Source organism: Ruditapes philippinarum, unplaced genomic scaffold (assembly GCF_026571515.1).
Source record: "Ruditapes philippinarum isolate M1 unplaced genomic scaffold, ASM2657151v2 ctg46_1_1_1_1, whole genome shotgun sequence".
Lineage (NCBI taxonomy): Eukaryota > Metazoa > Mollusca > Bivalvia > Venerida > Veneridae > Ruditapes > Ruditapes philippinarum.
Genome location: NW_026863607.1, coordinates 200,804 through 218,226, shown reverse-complemented (window position 1 = coordinate 218,226; position 17,423 = coordinate 200,804). Strand labels below are relative to the sequence as shown.

General features: G+C 29.8%; 1 protein-coding gene across 4 annotated transcripts; it reads left to right on the top strand.

The window, feature by feature from the left end:
* Positions 1–4,704: 4,704 nt before the first annotated feature.
* On the top strand, positions 4,705–17,109 carry LOC132722671 (uncharacterized). Of its 4 annotated transcripts, none has more exons than XM_060707189.1 (4): positions 4,705–4,854; positions 9,350–9,681; positions 13,864–13,917; positions 16,120–17,109. In XM_060707189.1, exons 2-4 carry the CDS (start codon positions 9,411–9,413, stop codon positions 16,248–16,250), a joined length of 456 nt encoding a protein of 151 aa, XP_060563172.1. In that variant the 5' UTR covers positions 4,705–4,854; positions 9,350–9,410; the 3' UTR covers positions 16,251–17,109. The 4 variants fall into 4 exon arrangements, with proteins under 4 accessions (XP_060563172.1, XP_060563175.1, XP_060563173.1 ...); XM_060707192.1 differs by having other exon boundaries at positions 4,817–4,837; XM_060707190.1 differs by lacking the exon at positions 4,705–4,854 and adding an exon at positions 7,572–7,688.
* The last annotated feature ends 314 nt before the right edge of the window (positions 17,110–17,423 follow it).

The window sequence follows — 17,423 nt, the reverse complement described above, 5'->3', positions numbered from 1 at the left end:
ATTCCCGTTTTTAAAATACGGAATTCAAGAATTCACGATACAGCTTCATGAATTCACGACTTCAACTTCACGAATTCACGATTTCAACTTCATGAATTCACGATTTTAACTTCACGAATTTACGATTTCAACTTCATGAATTCACAATTTCAACTTCATGAATTCAGGATTTAAACTTCGCAAATTCGCAATTTCAATTTCAAGACTTCACGATTTCAACTTCATGAATTCACGATTTCAACTTCACGAATTCACGATTTCAACTTCATGAATTCACGATTTCAACTTCACGAATTCACGATTTCAACTTCACGAATTCACGATTTCAACTTCATGAATTCACGATTTCAACTTCACGAATTCAACTTCGTGAATTCACAATTTCAACTTCACGAATTCACGATTTCAACTACACGAATTCACAATTTCAACTTCACGATTTCACGATTTCAACTTCATGAACTTGAAATCGTGAATTCGTGAAGTTGAAATCGTGAATTCATGAAGTTGAAATCGTGAATTCATGAAGTTGAAATCGTGAATTCATGAAGTTGAAATCGTGAATTCATGAAGTTGAAATTGTGAATTCTTGAAGTTGAAATCGAGAATTCATGAAGCTGAAATCGGGACTTCATGAAGTTGAAATGTCCCTACCGGTCTTTCGTAGTTTTTTAACTAATGCTCGTGCAAATTGAAATCCTTCGAAAATGCATTTTTTATCAAATTGTAAAGACATATCAAGTAACGTCTGTCAAATCCCATTAACCATGTGATTGTACGCCTAATGCATTTAACCCTTTTGTCTGACAGATATAGAATTTTTATATAACACTATGTCTTGCAAATTAGATTTCTCTCTATTGAGATTTTAAATTGTCCCTGATTTTACAGTTGTTAAAGGTCACATTTCCCACAATGCTAATATTCAGACGAGCAGTGTTATTTTATTTAATTTGATTAAATCTAACTTGTTAAAATCCTACAAGATCGATTCCAATAAAATTGTCATAATGATTAATTGAACCAACAGAATCAAACTAAATTGTATTCTTTATATAATACGATACTGATATTCATGGTGAATATTTTCTATACAACAGTACTATATACAGTAGATTCGTATGGAATGTCAATATATACTTCTAAACTCTTTATTTAAAACGATATTTTCTCTTGTGTTCAGATGCAGTAAATTATTGATTTGATCATTAGAATCAAAAGTATTTGCCGTATATTTGGAAACATTCAACACATGTCGATCAATGTGTAATTGCGAATTAGTTTCATTTAACGCCAATTTCATATATATTCGTGTATATCGAGTAATGGGTTAAACGTGCATAGATCAGCAGTAGGTCCACCTAGTTGGCTTTCTGGGAAACTTAAGCAGTAGTAACTAATTCTTTCGTCAGAGACTGACAAATAATAAGAACGTTATGCTCTATGACTAACATGATTTCTTAACCTTAGTAAGCAATAACATTCCTAAGAAAACAAACAACCACACATGCTATATACTTGTTCATTTAAATGGAAATATTGACAATCCTGGTATTTAATTCAAGTTAAACCAATGTTATTTACACTTTCCTTAACAGTAAAATTCCCAACATACAAATAAGGTGGTCGAAACTGGTTTTATGTATAATATATCGTTTAACGACGAAATAATGAATAAGAATGAAAATAAAATTATATAAAACAACAAAAAAAACAAACAAACAAAAAACCACAACAACACATAGTAAAGCGTATGCTTGATATGTAAGAAACTTGAAACAAATCATGGTGATAGGTATTCATTTATTTTTCACCGACTTCATTTGCAACCACATCAAAATATGTTAAGTTGTATTTATCAGTTAGAATCGTATGCACCATGGCTATATAAGCGACACTTAAACAAACAACACTCGAAATGCGACAGAAATTAACCTCTTTGTGATTACGTTTTATCTTGACAGATGCGCTCTGATACAAAAGAATTTCTGAGACTAAATACAGTAACGTGGTATTGAACGTTGGTCTATATATAAAGGAAACGTGTAAAATTATACTCGGTTACTAAGCAACAGTTCAGAACAATAAAAATGCATTACGTTATAACTAAAACTGAATACATTGTACAGTAGATAACAATTAACTTGATTATTTGACAATTTTGCAGGTGTCTTTTATCGATTGTAATGTTATTAGTTTTTGCCATTTATATAAAAATAACAATAGTCTGTATTACCTCACAGATTGCTCGCCCATATGGTTTATTTTGGTGGCAAGGGTAAACAAACCAAACACACACACTTACACATTGTCGTCCTCAGCGTGAATTGTGTAAATGTACACAACACCGCAAACGTTTGAAAAAGAAATCACTTTGAGTTTGTTACAAATAACATTTATTCAGCCCGTCATTTATATGAAATTTCATAATTTGATTCTTAAATCTGCAGTAGTAATTGCAAATTTTGCAATATGTGTTGATGACTTTGACTATTAAAGTACTGCATGTATGTGCATAATGTTTTACTTTTTATCAACAGTATCTTCTAGTAATACTTTAATTAATAGATTTGTTTTCTTTCCGAAACATTATTTGCAGAACTCATTAAGATATTGTAATTGTTTCACATAATTATGAACAATTTAATGATAGATTTAATCTGTTAGCAGTTTGATTCTTAATATATTTTATTCCATGTAATTTTACATGGAATAGATATCAAACCATGTTCATTAACAGATACATTGGGTAAAAGCCTTGCAGAATGATAAACAATAGGTCTAGCGCTAAAAAAGTATTAATGGTGTTAGGTTATACAGCATCAATAATCCTATTCGTCAAAAAGTGATATTCGTATGCAATGATCTATATTATATGTCGTCAAAAAATGAGGAAATATAATACTTAGATCGCAAGTTTTCTTTGGATCAATATAAGTTGCATTGATCAAAATATGACGAACCTTCAAAAGCTTACTGCAAATATGATTAAATATTATTCCACGTTAATTTGATGTATAGGATATATACATATAGTAAAGATAACTATTCTAACCTGATTATAAGGTCTTTGTTAAACGCTATGTCAACATTAAGCCTTTTTATTTCTATCGCTAGTCAAAATGAAGAATAGATTCCAATCTATTTCATGCGTAGTCACGCAATATAGGGCGTAAAGATGTCTTATAAGGGAAATGAAAAAAAGCATTCGTAGATAAATAGGGATATTTATGACACGCCATGACTACTTCATAGACCTCTTATCTAGGATGGTATAGAATAAGCTATGGCATTTGTCTTTGCCTCATTTTCTTTACAGTATAGCTTCGGATTTGTGATATGTATTAAACTCACTCTGAGAGTAACACCAGTATCGGTATGATCTTGTATGACTATTTTAAGAGGTTCCTCTATCATGTCTAATCCATTGACGTATAAGACAACTCTTCTCAGATGTGTATTATGTTGCGTGAGAGACAATCCATTACAATAAATTAAAAAATGCAGAAAGAAATAAATATAGAAATAGAAAAAGTCAATCATATTTACATTTGAAGCATCTCTTGCGTGTTTGTAAAAGATCAAGTCATACATATTTCATTTTTACCAAAGACTAACTTAAAGATAGATTTTTCAACTTTCGAGTATTCAATGCTGAGATACACAAAGATACTTCATCATTTCATGCTTTTTATTGAAATTTAATAAAACACCTAGTTCTTATAAAAACATACTTATTAAAAATAAAGAAAGTAGAATTTGTTTTATGGTCATGTTGGCTGCACTCTCAAAAAGGAATGAATGGGTTTGTCCAGATTGAAAGACGGACATAAGAAGGATAAACAGAATGAATTAATGCATCCGATGATATTTAATTAAAATGTATTTATTTGGAGATGATATCACTTTAAAACACTGTTTTTTTTACATTTGTACATTTAATTAACGGTATCGTATGTATGTAATTGATTTCATTACAAAGTTGACTGTTGTTTTTATTTGAAAGATAAAAATAGTGCATGATGGAGCTTGTCTCTGTTCAAAACTTTCATTATCCTTTATACAATTTAAAATAATGCCTTTCTCATGATGACACTTTGATTTCGAAACTCTTTACCTAGCAAAACTCCGGAAACTGACGGAAACATGTTAACGATTGATATATAAGTTTATCCCTTTATAATTACAAAGCTGACTTGTCTCATATGTAAAAAGTGGAAGACAAATCAAACAAGTCTGCAACTAACAATTATATAAAAAAAAAAAAAAAAAAAAAATGTGAAGAATACAGGCATTTGCGCATTCCTAGACAAAGACGCAGATACTGGCTTTTCTAATTTACGCGAAATGGCAAAAGTAATGCATCGCTATATTTCGTAATTGTAAACAAATAAAATGTTAAATTAAACTAGACACAAACATTGTAAGCATTTATCTCATGAATTCTGGATCACGTTTTAAACTTTATGTAATTATTTCATCTTCCTATTACAAGTTAAGCTTCATGTAGCACGATATACCTATTGTACTCTGCAATCGAGTGAATATGTTTCAAAAACTCTAACGGTACTGATTTTTCATTTGTGAATTGCCAGATCATCCCTGTTTTACTAATAAACGACACCAACTGTAATACAAGAGAAAGTCGATTTATTAGATAGGGTATCTGAATTACTCGGCAGTTTCAGTAGATTCTTGTATATAAGGATGAACGAATGTAAGGATTTTGCAAAGTAATTTACAAGACTAACAGGTTCGGATAAGACCTCTTTCCTCATTTTTCTGTTTTAATTAGAACATTACACATGAAGAGATAAAGTAATATATTGAGCAAAACGTACGTGATAACAGTTCGTAAGTTATTTTCTTTTTGTTTTTCATTTTTGAAAGTATTTATTAAATTTTGTATGTTTATGTTTTTATTTTACGAATGTACGGATTCGCACCACAATTTACGCTAAATGTTTTGATTAGTTGATATATTTAAGAATCCTCGTATTGTAATACACGTTACATACATGGATTAAGGAAAATGTTATCACTTATTTTATCACTAAATTTGATTCAAATTATCCCATTTTTTTGTCTATTTTAGCTCGTCTAAAACGGAATTCATACATGTGAATTTATTAATTTACTATTAATGAAATATGTAATAAATTAGAAAATAGTAATAGTACACTGTATAAATATGTCATTGGTAATTTATATATGGCATATTCAATTTACAATTTTTACAACTTAGGAAACAGCATTTATTTTCCTTCTTTTGATTGTGAAATTCCATGACAATTTTACGGCGGTAGATCTTAATATTTGCTTAAACACTCCAGTTTAATAATGAATAATAATAGTTTTATCTTATGATACTGACTTTTCTTCAAATGCTTGTCATTTATATTACCTATGATTTACTGGTTTTTCATAAAACAGTGCTTTGATATTATTAAAAAATATAATATTATATTTGCTCTTTGTCTCATAAAATTCATCGAATGAATCACTGGAAAATTATTTAAACTTTTTTAAATAGTTTTAAGTTTAATGCAATTAACGTATTCGCGACTACGTATTCGTTAATTTCTAAAACAATGCATTCAGATATCCAATATATAGAAATATATCTTTTTTATCATGATGATACTTTCAATTAATGAAATGGTATTATAAATGTATTACCATAGCTAAAATGGGATAATTATGTTTCCTTTACTCGCTATGCAATTGTAAAACAGTTCATAAATTCATGGAACTATGCTTTTGCAACTTCAGTAACAGCATTATCTGCAGCTCCATCCGTTTGTTTAATTGGTACGCCCTCAAGAAGTCATGAGGCAATTAGACCCGCTATTTACAAAACGATCATGGTTAATCTTAGTTTTAGTATGATTAGAACAATTTCAAGTGTTTATGTAAGGCTTCACATTGCGGGGATAATTTCATTGTTTCTGTTTTATAAGGTTATATGATGATATGATTACGCTTGGGCTTGTACCGTGACATGAGCTTCAATGTCAAAAAGGGCTTCAGTAATTACAAGATTCTCTCAAAGTACGAATACATTTCCGCGTGGAAAAGGTTTCCATTTTCATTCATAAAATAGGCCTGTTACTATGTCAAGTTAAATAAGAAGACTTTTTGTGTACAAAACGTATTTGTAATACTTACAAAAAATGATGCTTTAACATGTATAAAGATAAAGCTTTATCAATAATAGCGGAGGCTAAAATTGAATTTTGTGAAGCTATTAGTAGATCTTATTTTAGTCCGTCATGATTCTATTTAATGATAATTTTAATATAATCATACATACCGTGTAAATCCATCAAAACTTGCCATGCAAATAAAAGATCATTCGCAATCAGATAAAGATGTCTATGGGTCAGGTAAAGTCTGTGCTCTTTGATAAATTGCACGAATAATATGGATTTCATGAAAAACGAAAACAAAGAATAAAAAGTATAATTGAGTACATGTTAATCTGCTTTAATGCCTTTTAAACTTTTAAACAGAATATTGTAAAGTTTCAAAGCAATTGCATGGAAATCAAACAATTTATATGAACTTTCAAAAATTCATTCCTTTTTTTAAATAACATCCTAGATAAACAATTAATATTAGAAACCTTCGAAAACATTATTTCACGAGGAGCACAAAATTAAAAAAAAAAGAAGAAAAAGCATGCTTCAAATTCTTATCCGCTTCTGACTTGTATCAATGCCTCAAGAAAAGAAAAAAAAATCTTAATAATATGATGAAAGAAAAATGAAATAATAACAAATAATATTTCATTGCAATCCTAAAGAAACTTATTTCGATACATTGATTATATAAAATGCATTCTGTTATAACTTTTGAACATATTGCCTTTTGCAATGTTAAAATTGTCTCTGGGTTTATTTTCACAATCATGATACTGGCCACTAGCTCTGAAATTCGACAATGCTGGAAAAAATTATACTCGTTTTTAGAAACATTTTCCCTGATATTTCTTGAATTCTATGGGAATTTAAATCAATTATATCGAATTAAAATTTCACGTACAGAAAATTTTAAGGGGTTTGATATTATGATTTGATTCTTTTTTTCCAAACTACATTTGCTTTAATGCAAACCTGATATAATTAAGAAGCACAAACATTATCTCTGCCTACGCAAATTTTCCGTCCAGTACACTATAAAGTCCATCGTATCATTTTATAACTTGAAGTAACATGTTATCAGATTTTAACTTAACATAACATGACAAAACAGTTTCAGTTCAGAATTATGCTAAATTATAGATACCAACTGAAAAAATAAAGGTTAAATTGAATTCACATAATTATGTTTGGTTTTACGTCGCACACACACAGTAGGCTTTACTATACTATCTCAGGTGTCCCGCCGTCATTATTTCATACGGGTATACATCCGATCACCACCGACATTTCGTAAGCTACGTTGATAACTCTCTAACATGAAAGAAAAGAAAGACTTTACTTTAATATAAGAAAGTGTACATTGTAGAGCCTTAAATAATTCATTAAAAAACAGATAATTTGTTAAGTTCTCAGGTAAAAATGATGCAATTATTAGTCCTGATCGCGTGCTTAGCGACCCTTACCGCTATAAGAGATCACACATGTGGAAATATCTTCACTAGAGAAAAAGCCACTGAACGACAAGTATCTGATACAGATTAAACGGTATGGCATCATGTTAGATTAGATGATTTTGTCAGGCTTATTGTCAGTTAGTAACTAGTCTCAGCACAATGTCGAAATATTTTGAATTATAAAGCAATGGATATTTTACAATACAGTGTATTGGTTATAAGAGAGACATTTTCTCTCTGTATGTGTTAGTTTTGGTATCAGCGTATGGATACATGAGCGTTCTTTATGCAATTCGGTCTTGTATAAATATGTTCCATTGAGTTTTGTGTCACATTTTTATTATCGACTTTATTTTACTACGGATGTATTTTTTTATCGAACATTATTAAGGTTAAACAAGGTAACTGCGATTTAATTAGTTTTAATATTTGATAACAAATAATTAATTTAATTCATCTATTGATATAAGTGATATGTTTTGATAAGGAATAAAGTAAATTCTATAAGTAACAAAAATAAACAAATTTATTCTTTATATGGACAAATATTCTAATAATCTTTTTTAAATACGCCATATAATTAAACATTTATAAATTATTTTTTTTTTTTTAAATTAATTGTATTTAAAAAGTCAACAAACCTAATCATCGACTGATGTTAAGTCAGTGCATAAGTATGTCTGAATGACAACGTAAAATGGATTTTACTGTGCTTTTATAAAATTTATCATTGACATAAAATTTATATTTGAAGATAAAATACATTATAGTTTTAATGTATTCTAAGTTGTTGATTTGATACAAAGAAAAAATAGTGAATTATTTTAAATCTTATATAATAAATTGCGAAACAAAGTAACTAATTCTTGATATATATTATACGAAACAAATGTTTTATTTGAATTTGCGATTTTGAAATTGTGTCAACTAATTTGCAAAGTAAGCTTTTATAGTAGTTTTAATAATCTGTAAATGAATACGAATTTTGGCCTGATAATTTCAAAAGTTTACTTGCCAAAAGGCATGTTAGAAACATGAAAAGGTGATTTAGAAATTAAACAGATTTTGCTCGAAATTGTTTTTAAGAAAAAAATATTTAAAAAGATCAAACATTGGTTTTATTGTGTTCATACTTTTTATTAGCTATAAGTCTTCGACTGCAACCGCTAAGAAAAGTAGATATATCTCGAAAGGTTGTAAATGTTATTTCACATAACAATTTTCTGATTTAAATGTTATGGTAACAAAGCTTTTGCTTATTGCATGTCAAAAGCCTATTTGTTTGCATTTTACTTCGCATTTATCCTGAGAAGATCACGTCCGACCATTTTATTAATTAGATTACAGCATTGATAGGATGATCGTGCTAATTTGATATAGTTGATGTTTCTATATTTATTAGAACAGAAAGTAATCTACTCTTATAGTAAATAGAGGCTGTAACACATCGTTCTATCATACAATTTCATACTTTTTTGTTATAATCATTGGAAGCATAAGGGATAACGGTGTTATCTGGCATTGGCGAATTATTTCAACAGACTGTCTCTTTTTTTGCTTCATTATTGTAATAGTAGACTGATACTCTTCGTATTTAAGAAACCACCTTATCACTTATGATTATTGACACAGATGCAATATATGATATTTGAACTCAGTCTTAACAAACATATTTTCTTCAAATATAATGTTTGTATTTTAATTCTGATTTTGGTATGATATTTATTTCTAAACAAAATGTTTCCTTTTCAGATTTCATTTAAGTAAAAGTAACGAATAGAAAAAAAAGTTGCAAAATCAAACAATCTTTGCCATGGAAATCTACCGAGGAAATGTCTTATATTTGAATCATCGAGTGTTTATATGTTTATTTGCCGTCATAGTTTCATTAATAATGGCCGTGTCTGGTGACAGATCGACTGACACAGGGTATAACAATGAGGACGTTGCCACACAAGACTTTAAAACGTTATGGGACATTTATCTTTTACCACGATTACAACTTGATCTCAACCGAAAAGCCTCGGAGTGGTTAGATGAACATTTGAACAATGCTGAGTCATCAAATTACGACTACATAAACGGTGAGAATTATTTCCATTCAACTGTTTTTATTTAATTATGAGGTAAAATACTCAGCCAGTACAACTAGTCCGTATAATAAATGCGTAAACTACAGATTCTTAATCATTGAGAACAGGATATTCATATTTCATTAAATGTTAAACATAACAATGACTTTTGTTGACGAAACACCATATAATATAATATTGTTACTATAAAAAAAGTCGTAATACTTGCCTAGTGACACTGGGCTACATATATTAGTTTTGTAGATATAGCATAGTGCTTTATTAAATTTTACTGGAAGTCAGTAGCATCGGTCCCAAAAACAACGGATGCAAGTCCTGACTATTCGATTAACATTTGCTTCTTCTAACATTACAACTTTGGTTGTAAGCCGATTTCACTGATCATAAATGTTTTCTCAGTATGTTACAAGCTCTTTTATATGGTAAGGAAACAAACTACATGACATATTGTCGTATATCTATATATATTCAGACCTGATTTGTGTTTCCGCTTTTTGGCTATCTGCATCGTGTTATTTAGGGTTTTCCTTGCAAGTGCAGTATGAAATTTACTCGCTAAAATCAATAAGCTATCTAAAAAAACTAACAGAGTAATACTTTTATACAATCAGAAAACGAATACAGAATAAAAAATTTAAACATTGTTTTTTTTAATGTGAAATTTTCGTTTCTCAAAAGTCAAATAACATAATACAATAATTTGTAGGAGCAAGACATGATGAATATATAGAAATAATAAACACAAATGTAATAACAATGAACATCGTGAACGTACATTAAGTGTTTTATATGTTGTAAGGAAGATATTCAAACTTCTGTGTCTTAAAGGTTAATCAAGCGGTCCTAGGTAACAGACATACATGTATGTCTTGTATGTACTTTATATTTAAATTTGACATATCGAATGTTAGGATGTGCTGTTAATAAAAATAGGTTGCTATAATATAATGGTTTCTTTCCGGAATTGCCGCCTTACCCGGTGAGCAAATAAATATTTATAGTAAATTAGTGTTACACCTTTGACAAATTTGTGTACTTCACATGATCCTAACTATATCAGCAGTAATAATAATTGTATCGGCATGAAGCTTGCATTCAGCAAGGATTGTGTTAATATTCCCAGTGAGCGCTGGAAAATAGCCCTGCTTCATTACAGCACTTTTGTAACGTTAAGTAATGTGTAAAAGATACATTAGACTGAAGGAAAAAAAATCGAAACATTTATTTAATTAAATCCGATATAAATGCTGAAGAAAATACGATCCTCTGATGACGTGGATTGTTAATCAAATTATTTTGGTTTATCAAACAATGGGAAATATATTTCTCTCTAACGACGAAGAATATCAAACAAAATATGTTTTTATATCACAATTATAGGAATAAATTCTGGACAGATTAAAGTGACAACGGAGTCAATTATCACTAAAAATACCTAAAATGAGATTTTAGCTAAGTAGATTTATCAACCTTTTCTGAATACATTCATGATTTAATTTTGAGAGCAGTTAGTCAAGAAACTATGTTTTTAAACGTTTGAAAACGATACCTATACCATTTTTTATCCGCTATGCGCGTAGCCTGTCAATTATCGATAACACGCCGCCCCCTATTGAGGCATCAATGAGGGAAATCGGTAGTTCCATATATCCATGACTTACCGGTTTATTTGTTATCAGTCGATATTACTCGTAATACATGCATCATAAAAATACTGTACATCTTTTATGAATATTTCAACATTATATCGTGTACCATTTAAGTAGCCATTTTATAAATTAAGAAATTGTCGGCCAAGATGTAACAAATAATTTAGCATAGCGGTAAATCGCACGACCATTGGGATAGTTAAAACAATGTAGCTGCCTTTATCCATAATGTGTGAAATTTATTTATCACGTAAGTAATCTGATAGACATTATATTGAGTTTATGAACTTAAGTACGGATTCAAGAGCTTGCTTTGCATGCAACCTCGTTTTTTCTAACAATGTCAAAAGAAACAGACAACACATTTATGTGAACAGGTTGACAGGTGGCCCTTACAAACTTCTAAACTATTTTTTACGATAGTCTTCGGATAATTAATTCTTAAAGATATGAAAATATATTTTCAGTGAACGGTTTGAATATATTGTTCATTAGTAAATCGAACACAACTTATTGTATGTCCAAGAAGAAACTGAATCTATGTATGTCAAGCATTTAATATATGAACTGATCGGACAAAAATATATAATATCCCGTTCTTATTTGTACAACGTACCATGTACGGACTTTAAAAGTCTGTCAGGAGCACAGTTTTTCGTTATTTTAATTGATATTTTAACGGAATTTCATACACGAATACACAGGCAGAGTGACACTGATATAATATTGTAGTAATAATGATGATGATGCTAGATAATAATAATAACATCAAAAGCGAAACAATATGATTACTCGATAGCAGTACGAACGTTAAATGCGTTCCATTTTATCCCACTAAGTGCCTTAAATTTCACAGATAGTCACGTGACATGTGCGACAGATACCAGACGGATAGTAAATCACGTTAAGATTTGAAGAAAATATCAGCTGCTTTTTAATTGGTCAGATGTCACTGGGTAATAAAAGTTGTTAGAGTATGAGTTACCACATCGTGTCACCCACTTTGGTGTGATATTTGCGTGTTATACAATAATTTAACGGAAAACGTAGGGGTTTGAGAGAGAACAACCGATTTATGACACTTCGTTTGATGCGCGTCGGACTAACTTTGAATCGGCATAACTTTTTTAAATCAACAAGCAATTTACATGTGGTTTAAAGCATATAAAAGGGAATTCAATTCCGGAAGGAACCATGTCAGGGATTTTTGTTTGCTCAATCAGCGACTTAATTATCTTTAATTACGTAATATGTATGGTGAAAAAAGTCGCATAAATTGTTTGACGTTACGTACTTTTTTTTTGAGAAAAGATAGAACAAATCTGGGACACGGTGCCCCAGATATTATAATTATGTTTATATATATTCCAAGAGTTTGATGACAAAAAAATAAAAAATGACTTTGATATTATAGATTTTTGTATCAAAATCAATAATTTACAAAGGCATTTTTTTCAAATATGATATTTTTTATGAAGATCAAAGACATTTAATGCACATAATTTAAATAAATAACAATTATTACTAAAATAAGTTGGTTTAAAAGACATTTATGGTAGTACTACGGAAAGTGTCCGTTGTCGCCTTAATAATAAGATAAATATGTAATAATCTCTTTGGATCTGTTCAAAAATATCAAAGATATTCAAGATATTATATTTAAAATACACATATATTCAATAAACTTGAAAGAAACATAATTTTATTCTTTGACACTAGGACTTCAAAAATCCTAAATGTTCATTTTCCTATATGTTAAAACAACTCAAACATATGGGACGATATTTTCGAGTTTTCATATTTGAATTTTGTTTCTGATCTAACGCCATATACTAGTCATTATTTAATTTTCGAAATACAAGACCTGTTTCAAGAATAAAACTATCATAATATCTAACAAATGTTACTTTACAAAACAAAATCACATGTCGATCTGGCAACGTGGAAGAACTACTTCTAATTATTCCTGTCTTTTTAGATAGTTGGCGAGCTGTTTCAAATGACGTAATTATAAAGTAAAGAAGCTTAAATTTAACACAGTGCCATCATTAAATGACAGTATGAAGTGTGTAGATATCATTTATGGTGATAATTAAACGGACAATGCAAGAATCAGACAAACGGAAAGTGAAACCGAACAATATGGGAAATACAAGTACATTGTTTGCTTGACGCCTATTGCATTATTTCTCTAATACAAAAATAGAACATCAAGAATTGTATTTATCAAAGCAAAGGCGTGAATATACAAATAGCGGAATCAGTAAAGAGCTGTTGTTATAGTTAAAAAAGAGCCAATATTGTTAACAGTCATGTGCGATTTTTATTACACATATTAGCAATTAAACGGTTTTCGAATAGGAAACTTTGCTTGCCAGTTGTATTCAAGATAATTTTCTTAATGAACTATCTATTTATTTATGCACTTTGTCAAACGGCATTTAGATTGCGGATATATTTTTATAGGTTTCTGAATTTGGTTAATATTTGAAGATTTCATATGTGTGATTCTTTTTAATTTCAGACCAGCTGAAAGCCAACGAGAACGACCAAGGTGCATCAAGATTTAAACGTTTAGGTAAATTTATCTATAGCTTGTACTTACTCATGTGGTTTCGCGGCAATAATCGAGCTATTCCTACAAAAAAAATGATTTTAAAGATCTGTTTTTGATTCTTCATACCTAAAGTGTGTCCTTTAAGGTGAATATCGAACCACCCACACATGTTCTACATAGCGTCAGCTAAAACTATTGAGTCATTGAATAAATGTCACCTCATATGTTCTGACGATGTAAAATATATGATTGTTTAAACCAGTATTATAATTATATTATAACGCTGTATATCATTACTGAAGGTACTTTTGACCGTCGTTTAACTAGTACTGATTTATTTCTTGAATAATTAGAGGCCACTAAAATAGTCTTATGTATTAATTGAAAAAATCTTTAAATGTTGATAATAAGTGAATTTGTATTCCTACGCATTCTGTTAAGGGAACAACTTGTATACCTTGGGTTGTACTTGTGCTTTGATGAAAAATGAAATTTTAGCAATTGAAGACCGAAATTAATGTGAATTGATTTCTACTCCATGGCCGCTGCATTTGACATATCCAAACTATTCTGATACAATTTGAACGCCTCGCTGTAAAACAAAAAAAAAGTACAACTATCATGCAAGCGCATATGATGCTTAGCGATGAGTAAAAGTATTGTTCTGTTTAAGCCCATTATCTCCTATAATTGGATGTTCTGTTAGCTCAGTAACGGTTTGATCTACGTTAACAAGGTCTTTTGACAAATCTGATAACGGTTTGCTAACGTTTTCTTAACCTGGTGTTAAGACTTATCTTCCATAGGTGTCTATTAGAAGGTACAAATTATACCTTCCGGTGACAGAATTTAGTATTTATGAAGAAATAACAAATTCTAATTGCTCTTGCTAACGTATTTAGGCTGTAAGAAAGATATTGATTTAAGGAAATCCAAGTGTTGTTGTCGCTGTTAAATTACCTATTATAGTTTGGCTTACAAGGGAGGATATGTTTACGTCATTTCAAATAAGTGTTAGTGACTAAATCTAATTATCTTGTGTCCTAGCAGAATAACATATTTTGGAAAATGATAACATCAATTTAAAATCGTAGCCGACAGTACTAGATCGTTTCAATTATAGTCGTTGAAAACATATGGGTAAATATAAAATCTAATCCATTTCCAAAATTAAGTGTAATTCTATATTTCACACCTTGTAAAATGTACAAGCGTTTGCACCATTGGTGATAATTATTGGATCTGATTTTATCAATTTAGCATCTTTTTTATTTCCCAAGCCAAAATAGTCCATGCCATATCACTAGTTTACTCCTTCTAGTCCCGTCCAAAACTATTTATATCAAATTCAAATTGTACTCCGTCAATCATCGTTTTCATTTTTCAAATCAAGAATATCCATATCAAATTCATATTAGACCTTGAAAATGTTTTCTATTCACATTATTAATAATTAATCAGTGTAGTGTATCAACGGGCAAACCTTTTATTTAACTTTAAATGTAATGCAGAACACTGTAGGTTTTTTGCCAAAGACATTGCAACTGCCTGGCCCAATCTAGGCTTAACAGCTCTGCAATTCTCTTATAGAATTCAGTATTGTAGGGTAACATTGTAACACTGTCGTAATGAATATATTTATCACATATTGGACAATTGTATGACATAAAGCATGTAACATCAACGATAAAAGGCATTAACGACTATAATTTCAAAATGAAATATGTCAGAGCTTATGAAACAATTTTTACTCCCACTTTTCATCATCATATATCATAAAGTTTCTTCAATGTCATTTCAATCGCAGCTGTTTGATAAGGTAGATCTGTTAAATCGGTTGTTTGATAATACCAGATAATTGTATTTTATTTAAATTTCTAAGTAATTTTATGCCAAGGGACAGCCGACCTTCACTTGGCGTATTTACTGCTTGTTTTTTGTTTCTTAGTTTTTTGTTTGACGTACATTGTCACTCATATTCATATTGCGCGGAAAAAATACATAATTTTGCAATTCTTATCTAAAGTGCATTTGTTACATTTAACGATAGGTCACACAGTGACGGAAATGAAGGCCTAATCTTTGATGAAATAAGCTGACAATGATTTCAATGCAAACAAAATAAATATATAAAAAACGTAACATATTGTATCATACAATAGAGAATACAGAATCCTTTAAGAACATTAATTTTAACATAGTTTTGTTTTCGTTATATTTTAGGAGTAGCTGGTTTGGAAAACTTGGATATGATGACAAAAACTCTGGCTCAAAATCGGCTACCAATGTCAGTCAACATGAACACAAACAGATTGCGCATGCTTATGAGAACAGTGGGACGCAGAAGGAAGTAAAACCGGAAATTATAGTTCTGATTGGCAACAAAAACAGCCAATTTTCAGCAGTGATATATTTGACGCATTGCAATTTATAATTTTGTAAACATAGTCATTTTTGCAAACAAAGGATGCAAACCGATGGTATTTACACACGCTATTTAAAATGATTTAGTTGACAGATACGCGCTATACATTGAAACGAATCTATTTCAATCAACATACATCCCTTTATTTGAATTTTCATTGGATGTCTTATCTTACACGTGAGCTTAAAACTTAAATAATCATTAAAGCATTTTTTTTATTCTGCAAAGAGCTTATCTCATAATCTATTTAAATATTTTAGGAATACATTCATGAGCTTTAACTGTTGTTTTCTCTCAAAATGTCTAACAGATAACGATATTTGTAACATCATAGTATATGAATGTCATCATAAAACAACAAGAACAACCATAAAGCGATGACGTCAATGTTTACAGCAAATATAAATACATGCTTCTAAGTTCCGTTTTTATGCTCTTTGTATCTTCTCTTAATCTTAATCGGGTTTTGAAAGCAATGATTTGCGAAATGATACGACCTGGAATGTAACAAATAAAAAGTACACCATTTTAAAGTTAGCAATATCAAAAATGTATCATTATAGAATTTGAAATTAAAAAGAAACTTTAAATGCAAAATTAAAAGGAGTCAATATTTCTTTGATTGTTATAAGTAAATAATAAAATCACTATCAATTTTTCAATATAAATATTGATATGGAACATTGCTAGATAGATAGAAAAAATATATTAAATTAATATATAAAAGCATTCTAGATATTTCTTTTTGAATTTGTTTGGTTTAAAGTTTAATAAAGTCTTTTGATGAATGATTTTGTTATTTTACCTTTTCCCCTATATATAAGTTCTTGTATATACGTACATCTATGTCTCAAAAACTTTACAAACATATAAAACATTTGATGTACAGAGTTTCTTAACTCATTTTCATGCACATTACATCTCCATACCGGGCAATAAAATTAGCACTCTCTTGCACATATGAGAGAAAACATTACTGTAACAGTTAAAATTGCTAAAATGCTAGAAATTAGAACGAATTCACGTGCTCTTTAATTTGTTACCTCATGATACCTTGTCATGTATTTAACAAGTTCTTCCCATAAATCCCTTGTCTGGTCAT

What these genes read in the sequence shown, in the direction of transcription:
- LOC132722671 (XM_060707189.1), top strand. Translation starts at nt 9,411, where the DNA reads ATGGAAATCTACCGAGGAAATGTCTTATATTTGAATCATCGAGTGTTT. An exon ending in AAATTACGACTACATAAACG is followed by an intron (nt 9,682 to 13,863) that starts GTGAGAATTATT and finishes TTTTAATTTCAG; the next exon opens with ACCAGCTGAAAGCCAACGAG. An exon ending in ATCAAGATTTAAACGTTTAG is followed by an intron (nt 13,918 to 16,119) that starts GTAAATTTATCT and finishes GTTATATTTTAG; the next exon opens with GAGTAGCTGGTTTGGAAAAC.